The 16,545-nt window shown below is 34.3% G+C and overlaps 1 protein-coding gene and 1 pseudogene across 2 annotated transcripts; both read left to right on the top strand.

The window, feature by feature from the left end:
- Positions 1-620: 620 nt before the first annotated feature.
- Positions 621-4,174, top strand: LOC150031681 (uncharacterized; annotated as a pseudogene). The gene is made up of 6 exons (XR_016525191.1): positions 621-1,025; positions 1,087-1,153; positions 2,059-2,854; positions 2,933-3,079; positions 3,174-3,685; positions 3,761-4,174. The product of XR_016525191.1 is annotated as an uncharacterized LOC150031681 (transcript).
- Positions 4,175-10,392: 6,218 nt separating this feature from the next.
- LOC120093004 (uncharacterized) lies at positions 10,393-13,181 on the top strand. The gene is made up of 5 exons (XM_090308546.1): positions 10,393-10,564; positions 10,656-10,743; positions 10,826-10,949; positions 11,538-12,248; positions 13,000-13,181. Exons 1-5 carry the CDS (start codon positions 10,393-10,395, stop codon positions 13,012-13,014), a joined length of 1,110 nt encoding a protein of 369 aa, XP_090164672.1. The 3' UTR covers positions 13,015-13,181.
- The last annotated feature ends 3,364 nt before the right edge of the window (positions 13,182-16,545 follow it).

Below are 16,545 nucleotides of genomic sequence, written 5' to 3' on the forward strand. Positions count from 1 at the left end.
TCCATTCAAAAAAGTCCAAGGGGTAATTTAACCAATTATAATATATTAAATTATGGATTGTTTTCAAATATAAGAAAATGAATCAAAATATTTATAGATATGGCATAATTTCACAGTCTATTTGCGATACATCGCGATAGACTATGTTTGAACGGTAGTATTTTACTATTATTTATAAATATTTTAAGTAATTTTATCATTTAAAATAATTTCACTTGAACTAATATAATTAATCAATAGTAGGAAATGTCCACCAAATTCATAATATAACCGCATCTTTTTCAAATGGGCATTTAGACAATATCATTATAGATAGAGGGGTGGATAGCAAAAGTCACCTGAACTGAAGGGTCAGTCTGCAATAAATGAAAAGCATCATAAACCCTTTCAACTCCACGCCCACAAAATTGCACGTCCAAACACGGCTCAACCCAATCCACCTCCGACCCGACCGGCGAAACCCGGTTCACCAAACCCGTATACTTCCCCACCCGACCCGCTTCATCGTTCTCCTGTCCAAAAACACTACGCTCCGCAAATTCAGTCGCCGCCGGTGAGAATTCCATCCGAAAATCACAGGAAAAAAAAATGAAGAAAGAAAATCGATGAAAAATGGAGTTAGAATTCGTAATCGTACCGGTGAATCGCAGAGACGGCGCCATGAACCTCATCCAACGTCGGAATGGACCATCCGATTGAGTCCTCAGAAACCCTAGCCACATTTTCGCTCTCAATTCCGTCTTCAGTAATCCACTCGAACTCATCGCAGTACGGATTACAGATATGCCAGCCGCTGGCAACGCCGTTAGTGGCGGAAACAGGACATTGGCTAAGGGAAGAAGTCGACGACAGACCATGGAAATTGGCGGAGCCGCCGTGGCGGCGTGTGGCTCTGGAAGTGGAAGTTGGAGAGGAAGGTCGGTTGGTGGGGGTACTGGCGGCTCTGGCGACGGCTCTACCGGCGGTTCTGATGATGTTTCCGGCAGGTCCACCTCCCATGCTTCTGCCGCGGAACATGGTGATCGGTAATGTTTGCTTATTGTTCTTCAATGGTTGTGCTGCTGTGCGCCATAACTTTTGTTGCAGGAATATAAATCTGCATAATTTTGTTGAGGATTTGTTTATTCTATTTTTGGAAGTGGATGAAGAAATGGTGATTTGGGTCCATTGCCATTATCGCTCTGTAATTTTTTCTTTATTTGTGGGGCTGTTCTTGTGGCTGGGTTTGTCTTATTCTTGGGTTAGTATTTATCATTTGAATTTTGAGATATGGTTGATGAAAGGGATGGGAAGGTCTTGGATGCTTTTGCTAAGGGCTTAGCCCTTTCCATCCCCTGGAGGTAAGGTTCAATTTTGAGTTAGGTTCAAGTTGATTTTTTTTTTTTTTTTTTTTAAAAATAATAAATTAAATAAATTAGTATATATATTTTAAATTTAATTTTATAGGATGACCCACGTTTGGCCCAAATGAAATTTGACCCAATGTATAGAACTATAAGTATACCTTTTTCTTGCGTGGTTCTAGTGTGAAATTACCGAAACAGCACATATGGTGACCCTTGACCCTTGACCCTTGACTCTCGCTCCTCTCATTTCTCAGTCTCGCTTCTTTCATTACTTTCTCTATTTCTGCTTGATACTTGTTCTCGTTGATTTGATCTTTGTTCATGTCGTTCTCGATCTTATTACTTATTTTCTCTTCTAGTTCTCGCTCTTTTAAATTTTCAACACAACCATATAAACATTTCATTTCTTTCTCTTCAAGCATAGAGCCGTTTGGATTTTCCAGTCTTCTCAAACAGAGTATCAATATATAATTTTTCGTTTTAGTTGAATATGGTGTTAGGGTTTAGGTTTTCATTTTCGTTCTGACTAGCCATTTTTTTTAAAGCAAAACAGAAAAGAGTTTTGAGGAGGGAAGTAGATAACGTAGCGAGTAGAGAGAATTGAGTTGGGTTTCGAGTGAAATTCGATGAAATAGCGAGAGCGAGTATCAAATAGCAAGTAGTGATTGCAAGTATCAAATAGCAATTATTTTACAACATTTCAAAATTTTAGCTTGTCTGCTTAGGTTTTAATATGTATTTTGTTTTGTGGGTTTGTTTATTTTTGGTTGTTTTAACACGCAGAACTAGAATGACTCGAGTTTTAAAGATTTCTGCTAATAATCGCTTTCCTGGCCAAGCTACGAGCCTATCATCGCACATTGGGACTGCAAACAAGATTGTCAAAGAAAAGCTTACCTCCAAGCAGCTTGACTTATTCAAAAGGACTGTATTTGGACGATTTGTAGACATGGATCTGGTTTTCAACAGCCCATTAATTCATCATATTTTATTACGAGAGGTGAAGGACGAAAGGCCAGATGCTATGAGCTTTGATTTGAACGGTAAGATTGTCACCTTCTCCAAAGAAGAGTTCTTGTTGGTGACAGGATTGTGGCAATCACCTACGAAATTGGTTCGGAGGGCTGACGCGACTGAATCACTACGAAAGAAGTATTTCGGTAATGATTTGATGGTGGACATGCACCTCATCACCTTTGAAGAAAGATACAAGAACTTGAACTTCTACAATGACTTGGACGCGGTAAAGATTACATTGGTTTATTACACCGAGTTGGCAATGATGGGGAAAAACAAGACAGAGTATTATCGACAAATCACTCTTGGACAATGTTGAAGATCTGGAATACTACAATAGTCTTGATTGGGGACGTATATTATGGGAAAGGGCATTGAAGGGCCTTCAAAATGCACTAAAGGACAAGGTTGATGTGTACAAGAAGAAGGCCAAATCGAATAAGAACTATATTGTAAAATATAATTTGGCTGGGTTTCCTCATGCATTTCAAGTATTATCCATTCCTTGTATTACGTGATTTATAATCTTTCATTTTCTTACATGTTGACCTAATGTGCTATGTTTGCAGGTGTGGGCATATGAGATCATATCGTTGGTTGCTGGTAGAGCTGTAATTCGGCTAAACAATTATGTGGTGCCTCGCATCTTGAGATGGTCATGCTTGTATTCACTTCCCTCCAAATTATTGCACAGCGATATTTTTTACTCCCCTAAGGTTAGAACATACACGAACTTAGTGTCCTGCATGTAAATGAGGGAGACCTGATTTTGTGCAATCAATCTTATTAGCTTATGTTTGGTTTATGCAGTTAGTGATCTCTCCCACACTTATTATGTCAGACGCGGAGAAGCAGTTTCGAGACACACGGGTGGATGAACGACCCATTTATGTAGTGGACCAAGCTGAGAGGACCCCATCAGTGATTGATAGATCCGAGGATAGTGATAGTTCAAAAGATGCTCGAGGTCACTACAATGACCACAATCTCCATGACGGGGATGTTTCAGGTCCCCATTATGAGCATGAGCAGGAACCACATGTGAAGCATGAGTGCAATGTTGATTGTGATCCCCACGATGATCATAACGTTGGCGATTTTGAACATGCCAAGAGGGTTCGTACTGATGAGGACCATCTACCAGAGCTTGAAACGAGCTCGAAGAGGGGCAAAAGGAAGGGAAAAGCACATGAGGAGCATGACCATGACTGTTTTCCTATCTACAGAGCTTAGATGGTCGTGTATCGAGAGTCGAGGACACATTGAGGGAGATAAAGTCGGACCTGCAGACCATCACTTCTCTATTGCACTCGTTGCGTGAGGTATGTCTATTGGCAACATGTTTTCAAAATTATTTAGGATTGAAAGTGAAGTAACAAAATTTTCTTATTACGTAGAGGAAGAACATGCTTAATGATGAGGATGGTGCGTGTGATTTGGATTCAACCCACCCTGAACCCAGATCTCCCACACCTCCCCCCTTTCCCACTGAGCCTCCTCCACCTCACACCCAGACCACTGGGTTGGATGATTCAACCGCCATTAGAAGGGCAGAGTGTGAAGTTCTTCAAGACTTGGGGCTGCGTAAATGGGTTTTCAAGTTCACAGTTGCTTAAGTATATTCTAAACATATCATAAGTTACTCGTAGTTTTTAAATGGATTTGTAAATGTTGTGGCAGTTAGTCATTTTCCCCCCTCCCTTCATTGCTAGTATGCGTACACTAGCATTAATGACCACAAAAAGTGAAAAAGAGGATTCAGGTGAAAAACAAGTAACGAGAACGATGATCGATAATTTTATTATCGAGAATGACAATGCTCATCAATGAGAACATGTAACGTGAGTGAGGATTGAGTCAGTGAAAACAAGTAACAAGTGAGTGGGAGGAGCGAGATTGAATAGTGAGATACGAGAGTTGAGACCACCACACGTGCTTCGATTAGTTGTTTTGCTAATTTTTTTAAGCAAGGAAACAATTTCATTGATAATGAATTAGAGTAGAACTCTAAACACCTTATTGTTGAGTTACAACAAAAACCATCAATTGGATATTTAAAAAGATGAGCTATAAAGGGCAAAAGGTACTTATTATTATATCTAAATAGAGTTGGAGAAAGAACCAAATCCAAAGCGATCAAAAGAAGAGAAAATACCTATCTATCTATACCGTATTTGAAAGGCTATATGGGGAGAATTTTCTCCTTCCCTTTTTGTCTTTATATATTTTAATAATTTCCAATTCATGTAGTAGTTCATGTGCCTGTTTATGGTGAAGGGACATGACTATTTGGATTTGATGACAATGAGACACAACTCTTCAATTGTAAGTATATGGGTATGTGATAGTACTTATAAACTAAAGAAATTGATGTCTAATGCATTCATTATCATACCAAAATTTGAGATTCTACAAAACAATTTAGAAGCAAAATCTTTCAAAAAATAATGGAGACTACAATTTTTTATTCTTCAAAGGAAATTTTTTTACCAAGTTAATGAAGAGGTACTATTATCTATCATTTTTCTTTCTTTCTTTATTTGTTTTAAAAATTAATTTTTACCCCTCAATTGTGTTTGAGGAAGTTTTGAAGTGAAATGTTTGCTTTCAAGATATTTCATTAGAAGGTAAAAAAAACAAATAGAATATTTGAATGAAAATAGATGCTAAAGAATTTAGAAGCGTTTCACACTGTAGTCATCTATTCATTCCCAAACTGAGGAGTAAGTAAAATTTTGCCATGTAGTGAAATCATTCAACAAAATAAGAAGCAAAACACTTATCTCAAATAAATATTGTTATAAGGTTGTGACAAATTTTGCTTGAAACAATGATTGAAACTAGGGAGCAAAATGGAGTTTAATCAATTGGTGATGACGATTTTGTCATTATAGGTTTGCTTTTTATATAAAAAGATTATTTTAGAGAATAAAGGGATATCATATAGGAGTTGATTTGATTCTTTTAATTTTAATTTCACAATTCTTAATTTTAAATTTTATCTCCTTCTTTTTTCAATAATGTGCATTTTCTCTTCTTGTGATTTCTTAGATTATGTGACTCAATTTTTGTTCTTTTAATTTATTCATAGATAATTGCTATGGGCTATATTTTTTTAATTTTGTTTATCTAATTGCAATCTATATTTAGATGCGATGATCCACACTAATAAAGTTCATTTAATTCATACATATCTTCGACTAGATTTATTTTACCTAATTTTATGAATGTAGTCAACATGAAGAAGATAAAAAAAAGTTTACCAAGGTGAGGAATCATGGAGAAATTAGTTAAAAAGGAGATATAAATAGAGGAATGGAGAAAATTAGGGAGATAATAAATGTAAAATTAGAATTATGGGATTTTGCCAAAAAAAAAAACATATGTTAATGCTTTACTTCAAAAATTATAAATGCAGTATCTATTTTACCTTCTTTTAAAAAAGCATCTATTTTACATATTCAATATTTCAATATCAAAATTGTTGTAAATCGATAGTGACATTAAAATAATTTATTTTCAAAAACTTAGTTTTTTTGGTTGTGTTTTTAACATATAAAACCTACTGATTGTTTTTTCCTAATAAAAAACAACAAAATCCTTGAAACCAAAATAATAAAAATAATAACAACTAGTTCAATAATAATAATTTTTAATATGCTTAATAATTATCCTTGTATATTGAATAACTATATCCTAATATGTTAGATTGATTGATTCCATTTGATTTTAAAAATTATTTTTTTTCATGAACAACCTATGATATAATTTTAAAATTTGAATTTCGTTTATAACAACAAACAACAAACATGTAAATAATTTTAAAAACAATTAATATCTTTCAAATTATATAATTATAAAAATGGTTTTTTAGTTAAATGTGTGGTTAATATATTTTGTGAAGATAAATTGGCACGATTCAAAATTATAAAAAAATAATTGAATTTTCAACATTCACTACAAAATTCATAAATCCGTGCATTGCTAATGATTTCTTACTAGTCCCTGAAAATATGGCCATATTCATGCAATTTTGGTCAATTTCCATTCACAAAACTTTCAAACTTTCTAAAAGTAGAGAACATGACGGGAATAGAGAAAGTTTCTAATCTAGCTCTACTTTGTTGCATCTCAAATTCAAGAAATAAATTTAGGGTATGAATAACAAATCTCCAGGAGAAAAAACAACTTAACTTCTTTGAAACTTGTCAACTCAGTGAATAACTTATTGATGTAAACCAAAGAATGAAAACTTCAGAAGAATGATTATATTATTAAGTAAAGAACCCAACCTCTTAATTTAGAGGCAAGAGTAGTTATGCAGCTGGTACTTGTTGACTAGGTAACTGGACAACTAACAAAGGTAACATAAAAGTAACAAAGAATTGAAAAATAAAAAATAAAAAAGACAAACTAAGTGTGCTATACTTAGGTACATCATATTCCTTCATCTCCTAAAAAAAACTCGTTCTCGAGTTCGAGAATACAATAAAAGTAAAGAAGAAAACTACTTAAAAGATCAATAGATGCAGCCGGACATCTCAACTAGGTTGATACCCCCTTAGCACCATCATCGTATCTAAAATAGTGGTCAGTTGCTAACTAAAAATCATCTGGGACTTGATATGGATGTAGGTCTGCAACATTGAAAATAAGGTTGATGTGTAGGTTGGAAGGTAAGTCAAGTCTATAGGCATTTGGTCCAAACACTTTGATGACTTTGAAAGGGTCAAGTTTTTTGTTTTTAAGTTTGTTGTAAGTCCCAGTTAGAAATCTACTTTTGCGAAGATGAACCATTACCAAGTTACCTTCTCGGAATTGTTGGATATGTTTAAGTGCTTATGCTGCCTTTTTGTATGAAGCATTTTCTTTCTCAATGTTTGCTTGGACATCTTGATGAAGTCGAACAATCTTTTTTGCCATTTCTTCAGCATCATTGTTAAGATCAATAGAAGAAGGAAGTTGAGCGAGATCAATAGTTAAAGCTGGGAGTTTAGTATAAACAATATCAAATGGAAACTTCCCTGTTGATCGATTCTTCATAAAGTTGAATGCACACTCGACTTGGGCAAGGACTAAGTCTCACTGCTTTGGGTGTCCTCCACATAAACATTCGATTATATTTCCTAAGGTTATGTTAGTAACCTCGGTTTGGCCATCAATTTGTGGGTGACTGGTGATGTTATATTTAAGAGAAGTGTGGAATTTTTGCCATAGAGTTTTCCAAAAATGACTAAGAAATTTGACATCTATATTAGAAACAGTTGTTTTAGGAATACAGTGTAGGCGAACTATTTCCTTAAAGAAAGGGTTAGCTATGTGTACAACATCATGAGATTTTTACAAGTGATAAAATGACTCATTTTGCTGAATCTATCTACCATGACCATTACCAAATCATATCCACGTTGAGTTTTAGGAAGACCAAGGACACAGTCCATGGATAAATCCTCCCAAATAGAAGTTGGAGTTGGCAAAGGTGTGTAAAGACCCGCATTAGTGGAAGTTCCTTTTGCTATTTGGCATATGAAACATAGTTTGACAAAGTTCTGTGCATCCCTTTTTAATTGAGGCTAGAAAAAGCGAGTGAAAAGCAACTCAAATGTTTTTGAAATACCAAAGTGACCAGCCAAACTTCCGGAATGAAGGTCTTTTTATTAAGGGTTCCCAAAAAGAAGTATGTGGTATGCATAAGCAATCTCCCTTGAACAGAAAATTATCAAATATATGGAAGTGTCCACATTAGATATTATTAGAACACTTGTACTAGGGTCCTTCAAAATGGATAAAGTTTTGGAAGATGCTAGAAGGCAATGACCTTCATTCTCCCTCTCTTCCTCACTCGATAAATCACTATCTTGTTGATGTCTCCTTTGATAAACTTGCATTCTTGGATGATCTTGATTGATAGTAAGTAAATCTGGAAGGTTTCTTGGTTGATTATACTGTTGGACGTTGATATTTTGTCTTTCTTGTGGTGGATTGTTGGGTCTTGGAAGGTCTTCTTGAATTTGTGGCGGCTGCCTTAAGACTTGGACATCGCTGACGATCTCTTCCATTTTCAAAGTCATTCTCTCCAACAATCGGTAGGTAGCACCTATGGATTCCTCGACGGACAACATGCATCTCGTTAAGGACCTAGATGATAGAGCGATGGATGTACCCGCTTCATTGTTTGTGGGCTCGGGATTATTGCTAGTGGTAGGCTTTTTCTCCACCATCAACTCTAAAGATCTTGGCTCTGATACCAAGATGATGTAAATTAAAGAATGAAACTCCAAAAGAATGATTGTATTATTAAGTGAAGAACCCAACCTCTTAATTTATAGGCAAGAGTAGTTATACAACTAGTACTTGTTGACTAGGTAACCAGTCAACTAATAGAGGTAAAAAGTAACAGAAAATTGAAAAAAAAAAAGTGTGTTATACTTAAGTACATTAGGTATCGATGATCAACTTAAAAGTTGATGATTCAATTTTTGCTCGGGTAATTATTGAAGTAAAAACATCTAGATTGGAATGGTTAAACTATTAACCATTCATGTTGGCTTGCTAATAATATGCAGGCCACTACATTCAAGGACGGCATTGGCACAAATGATTTAATTATATAAAGGTGATCTTTGGAAACTTTTATTTTAATGTAATTTGACTTTTTCAATCGATTGTCAAATTAAATTGTACATTTCTGTCTATGCTACGTCTTTATGCATCATTTGGATGTTTAAGAGCACACAATTCATTTTTTTTTTTTTTTGTCTTCTTCAAATCTTCTCGAATATAGTATAAACAAATCATTATTGTACTATGTCAATTTTAAATTTAAACTTTGATAAAATATGCTTTCTTTATTCCTAACAATTAAATTATGATCTCAATCAAAATTGAAAATTCATAGTTTTTCTCATATGATAGAGAAAGTATAAACTTCTATTTATAAAGTCGAGGTTGGATTACCAAAATAAGCACAAACAAATTGACACATAATATGGATACATTAAAAAAATCGGTCGAAATTAAATTCCTAGAGTTGCTATTTTGTGTCTTTGTAAATATTCACATGTAGTATAAAAGGTGAATTTCATTAGTTTTAGAACCTCAGATTTTTTTTTAAAAAAATGTATAGTTTGACAAATTTAATACATCCATTGAATTTCTCATTCTCAAAATGTATCAACGATTGTAATAAATATAAAGCAAAATTATACAAAATATCCATAAATTTTAGAGTAGATATAAGTTCCACCTTAAATTTTAAATAGTTTCATTGTTTCAACAAATACATTTGGAGAGGTTTCTATTAAAATAAACGACATAAATTTGTGTGACAATTAATATGTAAAAATTGAAAGATACACATATATGTATATGTATATATGATATGATTTACAAATTACAACACGGTTTCAACTAATTGCCACAAAAATTCACACGCACATTTTTTACACATCATTTTTCAACAATTCAAAACTCGAGGTTAAATTTTTTTTTTCAATGTCTCCTAGCATAATGAAACTTACTTCCAAGTTTGAGTTTTAGGATGTGTTTGGATTAACTTTCTAAATATTTAAATAAGTATTTACAAGTACAAAACAAATATTTATAAACACTCAGAAAAGCCAATCTAATATGAACTTTTTATCACATACACAATAATTTGAATGAAAGAAGACAATTCTAGTCTAACTCACCAGCCAAACATTTCACTTTCATATTGTACCCAAAAAAAAATGTTTTTCATAAATCTAAATGAAGGAAGACAAATGTCTTGTATAGAGGAATATAGTTTTCCAATGATTCTTCTTAGAGCCGCACTCCCATTTTACACACTTTATAAATTCTAAAACAAGGACATTGAAGTTGCCGGCGCTGATTCTTCCATTTGGCTGAGTTTTCGCTTCCAACAAAGCCAAAGTCTCCTCTTATTTGTTCTTAAAAACAATATCACACATCCTCTTCCACTCCAACCATTTCCAAGGAACAAGTTTCAGAAAAAATTCCCAAGAAAAAGAGGAAATTAAACTCCACTATGAACAATGGCAGTGGCAGCAAAAACAGATGGATGATGGGTCTGCATTTAAAGGGTAGAAAGGAAAGAGACAATGAAGACCTCCATCTGTTCCGGGACCTGCATAAGCGCGACAAAGAACGTACCACCTGCTTTCTTCTGCCCGTCGACGAGCTTGAACACAACCATGGTGGTACTTACCAACTCCATGATCTTCACCATTCAAACCATTATCAGTTTTGTTGACTTAACCTTCTTGATAAGCTTATGAAAAACTTTTACAGGGAATTCTCCATTCTACAGAATTCACTCAATCAAGAAAGAATCTGGATTTGGACACCTTTTTGAAGGCAACAAAAACGACTATGATTGGTATAAAACTCATCTTCTCTGATTCGGAGTTTGTTTAATTGGTAACTTTTCTCAACTTATCTACATGAATTGCTTAGTGAAGGCTTAAAACACCACCTGCAACTCCCTTGTTTCCATCTTTGGAAATGGAAGCCACTGCTCCTTCACATAGGAATGCTCAGAAAGAGACACCACTTGTCCAGCCTCTCTCACAGCCACAGTCACAGGTGCTCTCTCTCTTTAAAAAAATCACCAGAGAGAATCCAAATAGACATGAGAATCTAAAAAATTTGACTGTTTTGAAAAACCGGGGCATAATTTTTTTAGATCAGTTCATCCAATAATTCATTTTCTTTCCTTCAATCTCTGATCAGTGGAATGACGATGTTGAAATGCGTTCAAAGTCCTACATTGACTAAATAAAGGGATGAATGTGAGTTTATAGGGTAAGAGGACAACTATCTCTAACGGTATGAGGCCTTTTGGATGAAACAAAAAGTAAAATATACCATTTGTTAGAACAAGGAAATTTCAAATATCTCCACAATTGCATGATATTGGTCACTTTGAACATAAACCATCATGGTTTTACTATTGATTTTACTAGAAAAACCTTATACTATTAAAGATGTCCTCCTTTATAAACCCATAATCATTTCCTTATTTAGGCAAGGTAGGATTTGATCCCATTCCCAACCGACCATATAATTAGCTCTTGATTCTCTTCCATGGTTTCTCTCACACCATGTATATCACTAAAGTATCCATTAAATCTCATCCCTCTATCACTTAATCTATCGTAATTTTCTGGGCAGGCTTCAAGCAATTCAGAATCAACAAAGAAAAGCAATGTAATCGAGAAATCTCCAACTACAAAACCAAAAATACCATCCAGGTCCATCACTCCCAGTCATAGACCACGAATCAATTCATCAATTGAACCCAAAAACACAAAAAGAACCACAACCCCATCTCCAAACCCAATCCAGAGAATCAATCAGGCATCATCAATAGACCCCACGATCAAAAGAAACAACAACATGAAACCTATAAATCTTAAGGAATGTTACACGGAATATCTAACATCAAACCTCTACAAAGGATCAACAAACACCGCAAAGCCAAAGGCAAATCCAAATCCAAGAAGTAGAACGACATCCCCAATTGTGAGATCGACAATAGCATCTCAAATTCCAGAATTCTCGAACGAAACACCTCCGAATCTGAGGACCGATCGATCCAGCTCGGTGACGAGAGGGCGGCAACCAGGAACCGGGGAGAAATCAGAGGCGAATTCGAGAAGGCAATCGTGCTCGCCGAGCGTGACGAGAGGGCGGAAAGTGGAGGGGAAACAGGAGAAGAACAGAGGCGGAAACTTGAGCAATGATCAGAGAAGAAATGAATCGACGAACATTCTTGGAAGTAGAATGGTGGAGAGAGTGATGAATGCGAGAAAAGGAATTGGAAATGAGGAGAGAGATTTGAAGCCGTCCGGACGAAGCGGGATTGGGGACTTCAGCCAAACGGTACGCTTTCAGTTATAAATTTAAATTTGATCCCATTGTTTCTAAAATATTAGAATCTCAATCCCTCTTAAAATTTAGAATTTAGTCCTTATAATTTGATAAAATTTCATCTATAATTTTTTATAATTTGATAAAATTGTTAAATTTAGATCATTTGTAGAAAAGTCTCATTTCTTTCTTTCAAAGAGGCTTCTTTGTTGGTTCATCTTCAACTTTTGGTTTTCTATATTTTTATATATAAAAATTTTCATATTTGGAAAAATTCTCAAATTTACCTTAAATTATATTACAATTTTGCCATTAGATTCTTCAAATATGTCAATCATATGCCAAAGAAGCTTAGTTTAGTGGTATTGACATGCACTCCATTTCTAAAGGTCAAAAATTCAATATCTCACGTTATTGTATTATAAAATTTTTCTTAATTTTATAGAAATGTTGATGAACTTTCAAAAAAATATTGATGTTGATAGATATTTCTAAACAAATTATATATAAAAAAACATTTTGTTATTTTGTTATTTTTTATATTTTATGATTTTTTTACAATATAATTCTAATACTTGGTACATAACAACATAATTTGAACTCATTTTATTTTAAGCCTTTAATTATTTAAATAGTTATTATTGACGCAAAACCTAAGAAATTGTTTGTAAGACTCGAACAACAATAAAGTAAACAAAAACGTTTCCTTCCCACCCAATTTTGGTTGAATTACTCTTATTTAGTTAAGTAATATATTATGCAGATTCGTCAAAGATAAGGATGGGTAAAGTAAATAGCTTTTTATTATAAAGAGGTTCAACGAGAGATACAGAGATCGACAAAATTGTCTAAAGCAAATTCAGATACGATGATAACTTTTAGAAGTCAAATGATATAGTGTTGTACTTTATATGTAAAATATTATAATTGTTATACATACTCTCCTTCGGTATTAGTTATATATCTATCTTTTGTTTTATCATTTTTTTCCACTTATTTATTGGGAACACGATTATGATTCTACAAATAGTATCAAAGTAATTAATGGTTCTAATTTTGGTGTGAGATGTCAAAATTTTATTTTGAAATAAAGGTGTTGTATATATGGATTTAGTATGTAATCACCCCCCTCATTTATGTTAAAAATAACAGTAATTTAAGTGCGCTTTTATTTGGAAGAAATTGAGGAATTAAAGGTTCAATAACAATTTTCTAAATAGGGGCCAATGGCAATTTTTTAATTAATTGGATCTTCTCAAATTTTAGATTAAAATTGTGCATCACTTACAAAGGGAAAAAAAACTGCCAACAAGAGCGTAACTCAACTGACATAGTGCTCACTTCGAGGTATGAGGTTTGATTCCCCTATCTCACACTTTAACTACTATACCTTTGTCAAAAAAAAAAAAAAAAAAAAATTGGTGCAACCATAATAAACACCACACTTTAGAGAGAGAGGTGCTCGGTTCTGCAGGGAGAGAGAGGAAGCTCGTCGGACAAAGGTGATTTCCGATTAGAGGTGTTTGGTTTCGACGCGTGGGTTTTGTTTTAGAGCAAAAGCTGTCGATGTGGGGTTCTCAGCCGTGAGTGTTGACGTCCAGTCTGGTTCAATGATTATGACGTGAGTCTTCTAGTTGGTGACGGGTTTCGTCTGGTGTTATTAAGTCTTGGTACAGGGGTTGATTCCAGTGAGGGAGCTCGATTTTTAGAGGCAATTTATCGCGTGATTCTCTCGGTATTAGTGGGTGTTTAACCAGTGGTATAGTAGGGTTGGCAGTGTTTTGTACGACAATTAGTCTTGGTCAAGAGGCGGGTTAATCATGGTTGCCTTCATAAATTATAGATTGTTAACATTTGTTGATTTTTTGTAATTTGTAATTCTGATTGCTCTTAATAAGATTATTCCAAGTTGGTTTTCAAAGTGGATGTAAACCAAATTGGCCAAACCACTATATATCGTTGAGTCTCTATTCATAGGCAGGATTCAGGTCATGTTACCTATGGTCATCCTGCTGAAATGTAAGTCTCTATTATGAACGGTGTTAAATAATGAGACTAAATATTTTATGGTCCGATCTTATACAAACTCCTTTGTATAGAATACCCCTACTCACATGTCATCACATAAATGATCAAGATCAAATCATTTACAGAACTTTACAATAATTGTAACATCTACAGAACTGGCTATACTTGTAGCGTCACCATGGATAAGGTTATCTACTACAGACCATTTAGGTTATCACTTAAACATGATCCACCCTATGTCTCTACATACATGTTTAAGCTACAAGATAACATTGGATCTTAGTTTATTGGTTTGTGGTTAATGCAACTAAAATGAAATAAAACATCTCATATTTTATTACATAAATAAAATGTTTGTACAGTACAATTACAAACTATAGGATCCTACAAGATTTAGGGCATCAACCCCAACACAGGAGACACCACTTAAGGGAACACTTATCTACTTATCCTCAAGGAGGGAATGAGTGAATTCCATCTTGTATTATTTTGTTCCCAGCTCCCCGTTTGATCTTGTCCTCAAAATGGTTGGTGTATTAGGTCGGCGAACTGGTCACCCTCACCCATGCAAATTAGAGGACAATCCCTTGTGAACAGAAGTTCATAATATACCCAAGATTAAGACTAAGTTGCCTAGGTCATCCAATTGAAATGGAAACCTAACTAGTCAATGGTGTTACATCTACATCTAGTAGTTACTATTTCGCAGTCCACTTATGCAAATTCATTGCATAGGATACCTCCACTCGCATGTCACCTGCACGAACGATTTGGATCATTAGGTTTGTATCAAATATAAAGTGGGTCATATCCATAGTGTTACCAGGATAAGGTACCCAACCTTATCCCTATACTATAGACTTTTTAGGTTGTATCTTGAACATCGATCCGTGTATGTCTCCACATATAATTCAAGACTCATATGGCAGCCTCAGATGTTAGTTTATTGGATAGTGTTATTTAGACAAAATAGACAACAATACAAACAATAACATTTAACTTTTATAACTATTTATTGATGATAGTATATTAATAACATTTACTATCTACGAGTTTTAAGGCATAAAACCCAAAAAACTTCCACTTGAACTACAACTCTAATCAGTGGACTGTACACAATCCAAAAAGCGGGATAATGCTAAATACAATAAACTAGGGTATTGATAACTTGTAAAAATACAAGTTATTTATGCCACATTCTTAGAATATGTGACAATAGATGGGAAGAAAATGCCCAGGTCATGGTTAAATTGGTATAAAAAAGAAAGGTTTTATAAAGATATCACAAACACACCCATTGACCGCATTTCATGGGCAAAAGAATGTCGAAGTCTATGTTTTGTAGGAAAATAGGAATCATCGTATGTGGAAATCCTTTAAGGAAAGATACGATCAACGCATGCCTCGGGATTTCTAAAATTGTACAGCAGATACTCTGACGTACGTCCTGATTGTACTAACTGGTAGTAGAAACGGCAAGTTTGGGGTCGAATCTCAAGGAAGAGCGGAAGATTAGTTCATCAAAGCTCGTTTTTAGTTAAAGTGGTAAATGGGAGGGGGAGGGGGGGGGGGGGGATTGGTGCAGATTGATAATTGAAAGTGCATGAAAATAAAAGATAGAAATACAATTAAAGGAAACGATCTAGCTTAAGGGAATCGAAATTGACCAATAAAATTCTTGTTCATCGAGTTGTTTAAATGAAAATTTAGTTTCTTGATTATGCCTAGCCCAATTGATCGAAATCCCAATCAATGGTCCTAATTACTTAATTAATCAATATGCATGAAAAACGAATCTGCTCCATACAAACACTACAAGAATTCTAGGCTTTAATGTCGGTTGACAACCGACATTAAAGATAGTGTTATAAAAGGTCTTTAATGTTGGTTTTAAACCGACATTGTACACCCTTTTCAATGTCGGTTTTAAATCTGACATTAAAGACAACTGACATTAATGACCTTTTATAACGCTATCTTTAATGTCATTTGTCAACCGACATTAAAGGCTTTTAATGTCAGTTTAAAGCCCAAAATTATTGTCCATTTTTTTCAATTATTGTTCTTTTTTTTTTTTAAATTCCATTGTCAAATCCATTTTTAATGTCTGTAAAAAAGTTTAATACGAAATTATAATAATTTATCCATAAACAAGAATTGTTTTTATATATTAAGATCTCAACAAACACAAAAATTTAAATATAAGTTTTGCTCATAAAGTACGAATAATAGTTAGCTCCCAAAGAGGATAACATAATTTATACTTACAAAGCAGTAGTTG

Source organism: Benincasa hispida, chromosome 12, assembly GCF_027475165.1.
Source record: "Benincasa hispida cultivar pf3 chromosome 12, pf3_genome.v1.1, whole genome shotgun sequence".
NCBI classification, from domain to species: Eukaryota; Viridiplantae; Streptophyta; class Magnoliopsida; order Cucurbitales; family Cucurbitaceae; genus Benincasa; species Benincasa hispida.